The following is a 14,763-nucleotide window of genomic DNA, read 5'->3' as shown; positions in this document are numbered from 1 at the left end:
TATGCGTGTGAAAATTCTTCTTAAGACACTCCAATTTTCTTCTAGCTCGACATACTTGCGTCAAATATGCATCCTGAGTGCCTGCCGACTTGTGTTAACCTTAACGTTGCATTCATTCAACACTGCTCACAGCTTTTCATTCTGATTATAATCAAGATCATAGGCATAGGGGTGGATTTACCATTAGTCAAACATAGGAAATTGTCTCGGTCCCGAGATTTTCAGGGGCCCCCCAAGCGTCTCATAAAATCTGATTATTGATATATTTTTTTAATTCGATTTAAAATACATATTACTGTTGTAGGGCTGCCAATTCAAAGGACAAATATTGAACTTTTATTATTGTAATCACATGTTGTTTTGACAGGAAGTGGATGTATGTACATGACCTTATACTGTATGGACAAACGTATTGAGACGCATATGAAGACATTTTGGACGATTGCATGATTTTTAACTTTGTGGTCAAAGTTTGGAGAAGACACTTTTTTGTTGTACAAAGAAAGGTTGCTGCTTGGATGAGTTTGGTGTGGAAGACCAAGCTCATCAAAACCCTTTGAAGTAAATTAGAGCAGAAAATGGCCTCTGACATAAAATTTTTTGATGTTGTAGCTGCAAAAGTTGGGGCCAGCTACATATTTTCCTCTAGTTTAACTTCCTGTAGGTGCAATGACCAGGTGTCCCTGTGCAGTAGATCCCTGCGATTCGTGAGTGTTCTGTTATGTTGTTGGGGAAAAACAGCCTCACCACATGAAAAAGGTATGAATATATTTACCATTTAATTGTTTTAATTTTATTTCTACAATGTGCAGTAGGGCAAGAAAAAACGAGCCAACTGCGCACATCTCATATCTCACCACACTGATGAACAGAGGTGTAATAATGCGCAACCAAGCCAGCTGTACTGTAGTTGATTTTTCAGGCTTCCGATTGGCCAAAATGTCCGAAACAGTGCTTTTATGTGGACAGACTTTTTTTTTTAAACTCCACTCATGTGGATGGAGATCTTAAACATCGGAGTGGGGGAAATTAGCGTTTCTGAAAATATCCATGTTTGCGTGGTCATAGCCTTAGCTTGTTAGCTTCTCGTCAATGAACAATGATAATTAATCAGAGAAATACTATGGCAGCTGGAACAAATCGATGCGTAACAACAGTCAGTAGTTCCGAAATCGCAGGAGAAGGGGTTTGCGGTGGTGGTCTGTCCATCCTCTCAACAAGTCGTATGTACACACAAAATAATGCTCTACAAGCCAACCAATCACAGCCTTAATGATCAGCGCTACTGAAGCTCGAGAGTTTTTTGGTGGTGCACATCACACTACGCACAGAGACTGAGAGCTTCATTATGCTCCAGCCTCATGAAGCTGGTGTAAGTGTAGTATCTGATACAGTAATATATAAAATGCCATATCTTATATGTCTCCGCATGTGTTCCAGGAAGGTGAGGCTCTGGTGACGAGAGTTCGACCAGCAGCTAAATAGCAAACAATAGTATATCAGTTTGGACTGTTTAGACCAGTGGTCTCAAACTCAATTTCACTGGGGGCTACTGGAGGTAGACTCTGGGTGAGGATGGGCCGGATCAAGTATTGGGAGTAGGGCTGGGAATCTCAGGGTACCTCACGATACGATACAATTCACAATACATGGCTCACAATAATGCCAAAGGGCCATCCCTCCCACGGTCCATGTGATAACACCACTGTTAGTTCAGTGTTGGTGTTTACTTGCCCCTGTAAGTATGTAAGTAACACAGAGCTTGCCCGGATTTTGCGGGCTGCACTCTTTGATGTCCAGTCGCGGGCCGCAAGATATGATTTGGTGGGCCACAAATGGCCCGCGGGCCGCGTGTTTGAGACCCCTGGTTTAGACAGACGAGTAAATCAAGGGCAATAAAACCTCACGTACACACATATAGAATGGTCACTGGGAGTTGGTCAAACCAGAACTCCCATAGGATCTTAGTGAGTCCCTTGCACCTTTTTCCAAATGCAGGCAATGTTTGGGAATAGGCCCAAAGTCTCAAAGATGGTAGACTGGTTGGTGCCATGATTCCATAGATGTGACAGTCGTTAGTCAATGTCAAAGCAACATGTGTCTTGACCATGTAAGGAAAGAGCCAACCCTCAAGACAACAGGTTGACGTAATGGTTTGCAAATCCTGTAAATGTGACTGCTTGCCGACTTCTCGTTGGAAGTGCTTCTGATCTGACCTAGCCTTCTCACAGGGCGGCCGACCTGTTCATGATGCTTGCTGGTTGTAATAAAGTTCTCTTTGTTCAACTGGTTTGCCTCATCGGATTCTGCTTCATCATCACATCATCTTCTAGTTTGGGAAGATGGAAAGCCTAAATACCCATCATAAGCAATGCCAGCTAGCTGAACAAGGCAACCAAAATGCAAAAGTCTGACAGCAGCAATGAGTACAAGCATATTTACTGTAAGTGTGCATGCAAGGTGGGTGTAGGTAGTATTAATTTGATTAAAGCAACCTCATTCATGAACTTTCACAGGAAAATGTATTTTATCATGAAATTTATTACATTGATTTTTGACATATTTAAATACAAGAAAACTATCTTCAAAACTTTACAAAAGCCCAGGGCCTCCCAGGTGCTTGGGGCGCTGGTAAAACATTCCCACTTTTCCCTCCATTTCGACGCCCCTGTCTTGAGTAACCGTGAATCAAGACTGCTCTCTCTCGGCCTCCGTCAGTTCGAGCACTGCCTGCACATCCACTGCGCTGCGTGCGTGCATCTTCAGCGAGTGCTTGAGGGCTTTGCGCAGGTCCTCGGGGGCAACGAGGTGGAGACGCAGCAAAGAGTTCACCAGCTGGGAGCGAGCATTCCCAATGAATGTGTGTGACAGGAATGATGAGAGGCCTCCCCCACCCTTTGTGGTGTAGAGCGGAACTCGGACCATGCCCAGAACCTTCAGAAAAGTGATAGGGAATACAGGAACATGGGATTGTCTGCAATCAGTGACACACATACTGTACAGTACCTCCTGGCCGTGATCTGTTGCCGTGGATACAGAGGCTTTCTCCACCTCCCTTATCTGCTCCTCCTCTAGCTTTTTTACATAGAAGTGAGTGATGAGACGGGGTGACGAGGGGGAGGTACCAGGAGCATGCTGAGCGTCCATATGATCGTCTTCTGATATGGAAAGAGCTACACCCACCTCCTCCTCTAATTCCCTGCAGAGCCCGGCCTCCAGGCTCTCCTGTGATTGGTTTACAAACCTGAAGGGGGGAGTGACGAATGAGGGAGGTTAAAGGTTAGAATATACTGTATAAGTATGACCTGCCAAGTGTGTATATCTATATGGAAAGCGGATTGAGGCGTTCAACTGACACTTACATAATTTTGATATACAATGTTCTCTCGCTGCATCGCGATTCACCTTTCGAGGACTTTTTTTTTAAGTGCAATTTAGCTTCTGTTTTTTAACAGCGTATGAACGCACGCGCATTGTGTTCTGCGTCCTTGTGGTGTATTAAAGCGATCTATCGGTGCTCTGTTGTATGTGTCTGTTATTGCATTTACTACTACTACCAGTAGAGGGTGTTGTATACTCATGTGAGAATTGAAGACGAGTGCTGTTGGAGTAAAGATGTCATCCCTCCAGCTCGTCTCAGTATGTATTTATGTGCCTGTATGGACTAAGGGAGAACCCGCCCATTGTGTTGCATTGTGTGCATTTTGATTGGCTGCAGACCATTGTCAATCAATCTCCTTTGTGCAGCACTGCCGGGTTTCCTGTTGTATGATTACTAGCAAACAGCTAGCAGTGTGACTCTGAAGGAAGGCTGAAGTTACGCGGCAGTAGGGCGCCACTACAGAATAAATGAATCTTTGGTTCATAGAGGACGACGGGGAGGAGTAAAATACTACGACAGGAGCAATATGTTTTAACAAGGATACAAAAATGCTCCAGCCGAACGGCGACAGGACGAAGACGCACCGTCAGAGGGAACATTGTACAACAATTTGATGACATTACTTTTCTTATGAGACTGTCGATAAAATGAACGCAAATAATCCTCCAAAAGGTTGAGATTTTCTTAGGAGTAAAATAGTGTCTTGAAGCAAAAATATGCAGTAATTTAACCTTAAAGTCAACCATATTGGACATTAAGGAGAATATCATCTGTCATTGTCATGGCAAACCTTGATTACCCTACTCGTGATGTGTTAGCATTGGTGCCCCTGCTAACGTTACTGTTCAAAACTGTGTATGTTCAGACAATGTTTAGCTCCTAGATTCATCACTGCTTGACTTTGTTTTGTTTTAGAGCTTCTCAATACATCTTAATTGCTTTACAAATTCTGTTTGCTTGTTTTTTTACTGCTGTGGCTAAAATGTCAGTAACTGTAGGGGAAGCCCTAGAGCAGCCACAAATATTTCCTGCTGATGAAGTGTTCCTGGTCTCCACAGACCTTCACAAAGTGCATCAACACTGCACTTGCTCCTCTAGAACAGAAAGCATCCAAGTGCTCAACTATTTGGACGATTCGTTTGTGTGTGCCCCCGTCTTTGAACGTGGCCAACTTACACTGTCTCGCAGTCCTCGCGTGGGAGGAGAGTGCAAGGTGTTCTAGTCACCTGACTGTGACCACAGACACCCCCCAAAACATGCTGGGGTCCTGTGTAGGAGTGCAGATCTGTTTGAGGCATTTTGGACCTTCACGTCACTCACAGGTGGTTAGCTAGATTTGGGATCGCCTCGACCAGGTCACAGTTGACCTCCTTGATGCATAGGGCAGTACACCTTGATGCCTGACCCTCCATGGCATTTTGGAGGAGGATGCCTTGGTCCTCCCTTGGACCCAGGTGATTCTCTATTCATTCCCTCCACTTGCTCTCCTCCCAGCCTTGCTCCACAGGCTGAGGTTGTCTCAGGCCGGGTGCTCTTGGTGGGTCCAAACTGGCCACAGAGGCCTAGGATGGCTGAGATCCACAAGATGCTGGATGGTCAGACGCCAACCGTTCTTTCTCATGTGTGGCCCTTGAACTGCAGTCCTGCCAGCCTCTGGGACTGAGTAAGAAGGTGGTTGACACCTTGCAGGCCTCACGAGCCTCCACATTTACTGTGTTACAAGCAGGATATTAAGTGAGTGGTGTCAAGAAAAATGTGAGAACAGTTTTTCCTGTGATATGCCAGTGGTGCGGTCTGTCCTTCCTTTCACACCTATCGCCCAAGGGAGGTCCGAGTCCATCATCAGAGGTTATCTTGCCGCCATTTCCTCCGTTCATAACCGTAGTGATGGGTTGACTCCTAGGGCACCAACACTTGCAACACAGTTCTTGCACGCTGTGCCCTGCAAAAAGGCTTTTGCTCCCTTCTTGAGGTCTTCAGGTGGTCCTCAACTTTTACCGACTCAGTTTTGAAACCTTACACCCTCTGGATCTTTGTCAGAAGATCATGTTTCAGATTGGCATTGCATCTGCGTAGACAGTGAGAACACTCGCTGCTCTCTCCTATTACTGCAAGATTTTCTAGCAATATGTGCAGAGGCTGACCGAGACGTCTTCTGTTTGGGGATGAGGATAAGGCAGTGTTCCTTCTGCCAAACCCTGCATTGCGGCCCTAGTGCTGCCTAGAAACTTTGTGGCCAAGCCTCTGGCGCTAGAATTGTTTTACATCACAGTTTTTTTTCCTTTGGCTTCCCATCACTGGTGCCCTTTTGTGGTGGCATTTAGAATACCATCCATTACATCCATCCATTTTCTACAGCATGTCCTCATCAGGGTCCGGGGTGAGCTGGAGCTTATCCCAGCTGAAATTGTGGAATAGACGGGGTCCATCCTGGACCTGTTTCCAGCCAATCGCAGGGCACATTTAGACAAACCATTAACACCTGTGGACAATTTATAGGGCCTTATGATTTCCGTGTTAACTGAATCGAGGAATTGGCCAATAAAAATGAAATTTACTATTAAACGCGGAATGTTGTGCAAAGTAACAAATTGTGAATGAAATTATGTCATGGGGGAAGTATTTCCTGGGCGGACCGGTCAATCATGGTGGAATCTCATCACAAACACTAAACCGCCCCCTCCTGAACTAAACATGTCTAAATGGCAAAAGTTGGTGGAAAAAACCTGGAAACTCTTCTATTAAGGAGCATGAATGGAAGCTAGATGGGTTAGCTTAGTTTAGCAGATCATGCTAGTGCTAACAACTCGACTGGAATTGCATCGGTGGCTCCATCTTCCTTAACCACAAGTAAGGGCAGTTTGTTGAAGATTTTCTGTGCAGACGCTGACATCCATTTCTGAATTACTGGGCAAAATTGTCCAATAATGTATTGCATCAATAAATGTAAGGATTTTTGCATGTAATTAATGGACATTTCATTCACTAACCAAAAAAGCACAAACTCTATACTCATAAAATAAGTGTAAATGGCAAAAAAAAACAGAATTTCAAAAAAATTTAAACGGGAAAAAACTAAATTTTGGAAAAAATAAAACAGATTTCCTAGGACCCTAAATTTAGAGTCTCCAATTAACCCTAACATACATGTTTTTGGCACGTGGGAGGATGTGTCTCCACATGCAAACTCCACACAAAGATGCCCAACTGGAGATTCAAATGCACAATCTCCTGACTGTGAGGACATGGTATGGCCCCGCTTAGATAACGTTTAGTTACCATGCCTATGAATATTCTCATTTTTCCAGGTCATTGTATTCTCAGGGAATGAAATCAATAACAACTGGACGGTTCAGGTTGTCTTACAAGACGTTTTCTAAGGTGAAACATCTTCTAAGACAACCTGAACAGTCCAGTTGTGATCATTTAGTGTTAAGTTTTAAGAATAATATTTCAAATTAACTTTCATACTTGATTGACAGTATTTTGTAATATATGTCCAGGTCCCGCATGATGAAACGTATGATGGTGGATCAGGTTGTGGACTACTTTTCTGGAAAATTTGGTCACATTCCAAATTGTTTGACTGGTGAACTGCCAAACCTACTGAATGCATCTGTAGTTATACATATTTCCTTTATTTATTTGCTATACCTAATTGAAAATGATACAGTTAAGGCTTAAATATAATTTAAAATTCTCTAAGGGATCACAGCAAATCACATTCGGCTGAATACTAATGAAGGAGTCTGCCTGTGACCATAACAGGATTTACATTTTAATGTGACATGACACCTTGTAGAGCATGCCAGGCATAGTTTATCTTCCAGTGTGTTTGTGGTGGCAACGTGTGAATGTTTGCTCTGCGCCGTTAAGGCTTATATCATTTGACAGGGCTTGTGTATTTGTGTATGTGCATGCGAGTGTGTGGAAAAAGGGAAATCTTCATTCAGCACATGAAGGGATAAAACACGATCAGCACTGGAAGACACTCACCCGCCAGGGAAACCCAGCATACCGTCAAAGCGCATCTGCATCTGTAGGATGTGACAGGACAGAGATTGTTATAAGCCCACACATGGATGCTTCCAAACAGGTATAACCAACCACCTTAAAAACATGCACCGGCAGAGAAAACATACACACTAGGAGTGAATTATTGCTAATGCATACAGCACTCTTGAATCCATACATGCTGTTTTTTTCCCTCACCAGTATGATATGCCTGATGGGAATTCTCCCAAAAAGCTGACTTTTGGTGTCAGAGTAGAGCATCACGTGACACGCGTGTCTGCAGCCTGAGCAGGCCAATGCCTCGGCCCTTGACAGCTGTCCGTTCGCCATCTACAAAAGTACACAAGCACTGTAATTTAATATAATATGACCCACTTGACACAGTTCAGTGCTCCTTCTGGCATGCACTACCACTTAGACGTCTGTCATTGCACCCATCCACCCGGTCTGTCATCACCTGAGGCAAGCTTTGCTGAAATCAGGTTGTGCAAAGACTAAAAAACCAGGACGTGTACAGGAAGGGTGAGTATATAAAGAAGGCTCTAGTTCCCTCTGGTGGTATGGAGTGGAAGCGGCCATTCCATCGTTAGCACTGAACTTGCTAAATTTCTAGTCTTGGTATATTTTGAAAAGAGTTAATATGGACAAATGTTGTTGTGCACGTGCGTAGAACAGATTGCGTTTCCGGTACGTGTTCTGTAGTGATAGTCGTATGTTAGGCACGCCATCCGTCGATCTATTTTGCGGCAGCAATATAGAACCCCCCCCCCTCTCAAGAATAATCGATCTTCTTTTCTTATATCATATCCATGGTGCAAGGTGCAAGTGGATAAATCACGTGAGTCACTCCTCTTAGCCAATAGCCAGGAAGAATGCTATTAGTTTGCTACAGAGACAATCCAGCGCAATGCTAAATTCTGATCATATCTACTACTTCCGTAGTACACCATGTGCGGGCTTAGCCGCCATGTTAGTTGGCAGTACGCAGATAAAATGCACTTTGAAAATGACGACACACTGCTCGGCAATTAATTGCGGGAATAGACGGTTCATAAAACCAGATTTGTCATTTTTCAAGTTTCCCAAAAACAAAGACAGTTATGTGTCACAAAAACGTTGTAGATTTCTAACACTGGTAGTTGAGAATAAAGGAGACAGTAGCAAAGATTGAAAGTGTAGTCCCACGCAATCGATCTCAAAGCTACTTTGTTTCTTCACATGCAAATACAAATGCAAACTTCATTTCATAAACTATACACTAGTCCAAACTCCTGCAGGCCACTGATATTCTTGTTTGATAATAATTTGGCTCAAAGGTAGTACAAGTTAAAATGCACACATACAAGGGACAGAAAATAGTTACAAAGTTACTGTCATAGTTACAATATGATTTTCAACAGCTGCTGTATTCAACTATGTTGTATATTTCTCAATAAGGAAGGGAAAAAAGTAAAATAGAGAAGCACAAGTTTTCTTCCATAATGCTGCTCAGGTTTTTATTGGCATTTATTTTTCTCCCCTGTCCTGAGAATGCATGAAAGGAGAGGGGCCACCTCCACCGCCCAGAAAGCCCCGCCCCAAATAGCCAGGCCGAGCCCCCACCGACAGAAAGCCACTGGGCCAACAGGGGCAGGCAGCACAAAGATCAGCCCCCCAAGAGTCAGCCCAGAGAGCCCTCCCCCCCGTGAAGACCAGCAAGGGGCCGCAGAGAGGCAATCCCAACCAGAAACAGGGCGCCGGAGGACAGCCAACCCCCGTGACCGGCGAGAGATCACACCCCAGCTGGGCCACACACCAGCAGCCCCAGAGATGCCCCCGCAACCGGAAAGAAGCCCGCCCGCGCCGGAAGCTCATTTCATTAAAGTGTACACACTGCGCATAACTTTATACTTTTACACTCACTTCAGAGCCAGGAAATACACTACATGACTACATTGCACACGGTTGCGCGCCTAGCCCCGCCCCGCTCGCTTGCTTACCAATATGGCGGACTTTTCTACGCCATTGCGTACTACGCCCTATTACATGTATTTTTGGTAAATTATGCAGTCTCATTCATAAATTGTCTTTGGTTTGATCTCCCAGGTCTTTGGACGGGATGTAGTGTGTCAAAATTCCTCGTCTATCCAGACAGCAATAGCAACGCCACACGTCATACCTGCTGCGGAAAGGTAATGCACTCATCTTTTGCCACTCACGGAAATTGTAGTTTAAAAAAAGCTTCTACCATACAAAGTGAGACATGCTAGGAAGAATGTACACGCGCATGTTTGTCGTGTTAAACTTCAGTTAGCATGTTGGCTAATTTATAGCTGCTCAATATGTTGTAGCAATGTAAAAAAAATGAAATCTGTTAAATCAAGTTTGTGATTAAACGCATAATGTAAATTTTAATTTGATAGCTCATTCACTTCTCTACCCCAAATATTAAATAAGTTACAACAGAGTTTATACCGGAAAATAGTGCCTTTGGTTCCCATTGCTTTAACATTGAGTCAAGACAAAAGCAGTTATCGACCCACGGACCTTGCTAAGTACAACCGAACTACATAATACATAATAACATAGGCTGTGAAAATCTGTTTTAAAAGTCAACAGAGTAGCCATTTAAGTTTTTTTTTAATAATCAGAAAGTCCAGGAAAGAGAATCAAGTGTCATATTTTTCATTTATATGCCTCACACCGCAGTGTAGCAGCACGCTGTGTATTCGTTTTCACCCCACACGAACCACAAGAAATACCTAGCTAACGTCGATGACGGGAATGTATAACATCCATATTGTATAATGTATAACACTCCATATTTGAGAAAATCAGTGCTTTTTAGCATAATTTTAGCATGAGTTTGAAAGGCTTCAAGTTGGACTTCACGTTCGAAGCATTCGATGTGGTCCAACACTCAATATAAATCCGATCCAAAATTCAAAACAAATATGTATACGTATGAAAATGCACCTGATATCCGATGAGAAAATAGCATTTTAAGGACATCCCCACGGACTCTCCAAATCAAGCATGCGTGCACAGTCTCAGATTTTTGCATGGCTAAATGCCAGATTTTGGAACATTGCTATATGTTGCAGACAGAGTCGTGACAAATGCAGTTGAATAACATGTAGTCAGTTGTTTTTTTTTATACACTTGCCAAACACTGACGAGAGCTGACTGATGAATTGCAGTATATTGTGCCATATAACAATATAGCAATTCAATTTTTCCTGTGTTTTGTTGACCAAATCTGCACTTTTTGCTAACGTGTGTTTTGGTGCAACTGGCTTCTGTGTGAAGTGACCCTTGAGTCCAGCTGTGGCAACTTGGTCAACTCATCTCTTTGTTTATGTCCACTGGTTCGTCATTTTTTGTCATTTTCATGTGTGAGTCTATTTCATGCCACCATGCAACACACCTTGCCCGCTCACACGATGGAAGCAAATCATTTCTACGGCATGGACTGATATTCGCATATTGTACAAATACGATATCGCATATTGGAGCGTGTGCTTTTCGTGTCGGTGAATTAAATGTTTGTTTATGAAATGCAAAAATCCTTACATTTATTGATGCAATACATCATTGGACAAATTTGCTCAGTATTTCAGAAACAGCTGTAACTTTGCTAATTTTCCTATTGGGATGTTAGCCTCCAGCTCCAAAACCTCAACAAATTGTAATGCCCGTGTTTGTGAGTAAGGAAGACATACAGTAGTTACCAATGCAATTCCAGTTGTTATCAACTCATTCAATAATAAAGGCGTATTTATATGTCGTTTCGTTTTTTTTTTTTGTGCGCGAGAGTTAAAAAGAGGTGATGACCCAACTTCAGACTAAACAAAGTCACTTTTGAAGCAGTTGTAAGCCATAAAAACGGCCACAAGGTGGCATTTGATAAGAGCTTGGCATTGATCTTTTGCATGTACTTACACACTCGACTGCAAGGAGGACGTGGAAGAGCATGGAGGAGCGTGCAGAAGGTTACGCTTTTGCTGTGTATTTACCATTTTTGCTGTTTTTCCAGTTCTATTTTGTTTCTGCAGTGATGCAATGATAAATGAGCCATGGGCAGCAGGCCATTAGCCACACGTTGGGCACCCCTACTTTTGTGGCTCTTGGGGTTGTGGCGTCAGCTTCACGAGCAAACGACAACTATATGGCTTGTTGGCTCAGTGTATTGGACGAGCGATGCAGCTGGTCAACGCGCTACAATGGTCAGCACTTAACGAGCGGCGTCGTCGTGGCTTAAAGATTTTTATTTGGAGGTGCACGTATATGGAGTTATATTTGTAGCCTATCTTTGAGGTAGCAAAGGCAGACTTTAAGCCCTATTAACGTGCAGTAATTACTGTTGCGTGCGTAAGCACATTGCTGCAGCTCTGTCACTCCCTCCCTCTCTTGCTCGAGCTTTTTGCTAGCGCGAGGAGGCGAGCCGGTGTACTAGTGTACTTCCGGCCGGGTTTTGATGACCGGGCTCCTTGCTGGGGTTCGCGCATTCAGTGGACAAAATGCGTGCCTGTTGGTCGCTGTCCGGGAGGTGAGGGCACTGATATTATAATACATTTTTTTCAAAATGTTCTCGTGATCGACCGGCAAAGTCCCAAAGATCAACTAGTCGCTCACAATCAGCGGGTTGGCGACCACTGATGTAAAACAACCTTTTTTGTATTGTTTATGTTGTGGTACCCTTGTTTAGTTATCTGAGCTGTCACAAAAGCAAAATACTTGTGTCAAAGTGAAAGTTATGCTTGAAGTGTATCTTTTCACAAAAAGCGGTTTTCCTCCCATTTTTTGTTGGGAACCGATATTTTCCTGAAACTTACCTATGTTCTACTGCTGATTACTAAAGAACGGAAAAAGGTGGACACTAACTTTTTTTTCTGATGAAAGATGAGAGTCTAATCTTTCTTTTGGTAGGTTCCATCTCTATATAGCCATAGAACACAATATTCTGTGTGCCTTGAAAAATCAGTCAAAATCAGTTTACTGAAGTGGTTGGATTTTGAAAAATAGCTGGGATTGAATGAGCTCATGCAAGGTATTTTTTTATGGCATCTTTATTTTGTTTGCACAATTAGACAAGATGTGCCGTATGGAGTTAAAATCATGCCAACACCTCACAAACATACAAAGCATGTTTTACTCATGCCCAAAGATTCACAAACAAAAAACTCGAGTTAGAAATGTATTGCCAACAAGCATGTGGAATAGGCTGTTTGTCAGCTGATTAAAAGTTTAAGACCACAGCCTTTAAAAGCCAAAATCTTGACAAAAATGTGGATTCAGTGTCTTTTTCTGTCGGGTAGCCACACTGTCATGATCTCAAAAAAGCTTTCTCTCTTTGAACACGGTCAGATTGTTGAGCTGCATAAGCAAGGCCTCTGACAGCGTGCCATTGCTGCTTAGTCATTTGAAACTTCTTCAAAGATCCTGATGGTTATGGAACAAAAAAAGTCAGGTGGTAGACCCGTCCGAAAAAAAATTTCACTGACCACGAGGCTACATTTTTACATAACTATGCAAGAATGGCTTACTTTACAAACAAGAATACCGTGGGGTGTGACATCTTGTTGAGTAGGGTGCTTGAGCGTTGCGCTGTCCCACCTCGAGATGTTATGACCCTGCTGACGCATAAAGGACCGGGAAAATGAAATAGAAATGTGATGTAAATTATATACAGTATATTGGAATTCTAAAACCCTGTATTTGGGCCTACCTGTTAACATCCTCACGTCTCTTGAGCGCCATCTTGTGAGCACCAAGGGGGTGTGATAAAGTGTTTGCCCCTTTTCTAATTTTTTATTTATTTATTTTTGCATGTTTGTCAGACTTAAATGTTTCAGGTCATCAAACATATTTAAATATTAGTCAATGACAACACTACTGAATGCAAAATGCAGTTTTTAATGAAACTTTTTATTATTAAGAGCCTGCATGGCCCTGTGTGGAAAAGTGATTGCTCCACCTGTTAAAACATAACTTAACTGAGATTAATTGAGATCTATCAGTCTGGAAAAGGTTATAAAGCCATTTCTAAAGCTTTGGGACTCAAATGGCAAAAACATGGAACAGTGGTGAACCTTCCCAGCAGTGGCCGGTCAACCACAGTTACCCAAGAGTGCAGCGACGACTCATCCAAGAGGTCACAAATGACCCCACAACAGCATTCAAAGAACTGCACGTCTCATGTGCCTCAGTTAGGGTCAGTGTTTATTAGCCCACCATAAGAAAGACACTGGGAAAACACGGCCTGCATGGAAGTTGAAATGTTTGCTCTTTATGCATATTGGCTATCCGTCAACAATTCATTCTTATTTATAAATTTATCTAATCTGTTGCTGAAGAGCTTTTCTATGATTTTAGAAAATTGTGGCAATAGAGAAACTGGTCGGTAGTTAGTGAATTGATGTTTGTCTCCTGTTTTGAAAATTTACTTCACTATTAAATTTGCTTTAATATACTTTAGCTATTTTCATTTTATTTAGAAATATACCAGTCTGAAATGATAAGTTACTAATGTACGTCAATGGTTCCGCGATCTCTGCAATGACCTTTTATATCATTCCCATGTCAATAACGTTACAGTCAATTGAGGTTTTTGCCTTACTTTTATTGACGATAGCAATTATTTCTTTTTTTTTGTCATACTTGTGAGGAACATGGAGTTGGGATTCCTGTCTATACTTACATTCTCCTCTTCCGCTGACAAGTTATTTGGGATCCTTTCTTCTAAATTTGGTCCAATGTTTACAAAGTATTTATTGAACATTTTTTAGGTCTCTTTAGTTTTTTGTATAATAAATCTATTATATAATGTGTTTTTTATTATATAATGTTTTTCATTTTACAAGCATTTTGCAATTCCTTTGTCATCCATGGTTGATTTCTCCTTTTTTTCTTATTAGACAATTCCGTCAATGGACGGTGCTTATCGTAAAGCTTCATATAAATATTGAGAAAGTGTATGTATGCTTTATCCACATCATTTTCACGATAAGACACACTCCCAGCTTTGCTCCTCCAGATCTTTCTTAAAAGCGTTAATTCTTTCTTCTGTTCGTAGTCTTTGAAATGTCTTTTTGTTTTCGACCTTTCTCTTCACGTAGTTTTCATTGTAAATTATAAACACAAATTGTAAATCACTGATGTCATTCATTAGCAGACCACTAGTCATGCTATTATCCAAATCATTAAATATATAGTAAATATATTATCAATTACCGGTAGCGTGGCACAGTGTTCTGTAATTCTGCTTGGTCTACTGATTTTAGGATATACAAGTAGACTCAAACTGTGCATTGTATCCACGAAGTCATCTATTATCTTGTGGTTATTTCAGAAGATCAATATTGAAGTCACCACATACAAAGATCATT

General features: G+C 42.1%; 1 protein-coding gene across 3 annotated transcripts; it reads right to left on the bottom strand.

Moving 5' to 3' along the window:
* Positions 1 to 2,540: 2,540 nt before the first annotated feature.
* LOC129185443 (U8 snoRNA-decapping enzyme-like) lies at positions 2,541 to 10,431 on the bottom strand. 3 transcript variants are annotated; one of them, XM_054782534.1, is made up of 5 exons: positions 10,352 to 10,431; positions 7,595 to 7,726; positions 7,379 to 7,419; positions 3,007 to 3,244; positions 2,541 to 2,934 (listed from the first exon to the last, which is right to left on the bottom strand). In XM_054782534.1, the coding sequence occupies exons 1-5, from the start codon at positions 10,385 to 10,387 to the stop codon at positions 2,689 to 2,691; spliced, it is 693 nt and encodes a 230-aa protein (XP_054638509.1). In that variant the 5' UTR covers positions 10,388 to 10,431; the 3' UTR covers positions 2,541 to 2,688. The 3 variants fall into 3 exon arrangements, with proteins under 3 accessions (XP_054638509.1, XP_054638527.1, XP_054638517.1); XM_054782552.1 differs by lacking the exon at positions 10,352 to 10,431 and adding an exon at positions 7,854 to 7,911; XM_054782542.1 differs by lacking the exon at positions 10,352 to 10,431 and adding an exon at positions 7,808 to 7,856.
* Positions 10,432 to 14,763: the final 4,332 nt, after the last annotated feature.

The sequence above is a fragment of the Dunckerocampus dactyliophorus genome, chromosome 1 (assembly GCF_027744805.1).
Source record: "Dunckerocampus dactyliophorus isolate RoL2022-P2 chromosome 1, RoL_Ddac_1.1, whole genome shotgun sequence".
Taxonomy (NCBI): Eukaryota; Metazoa; Chordata; class Actinopteri; order Syngnathiformes; family Syngnathidae; genus Dunckerocampus; species Dunckerocampus dactyliophorus.
Note: the sequence above shows the minus strand (reverse complement) of the source record. Positions and strands in the feature narration are given on the sequence as shown.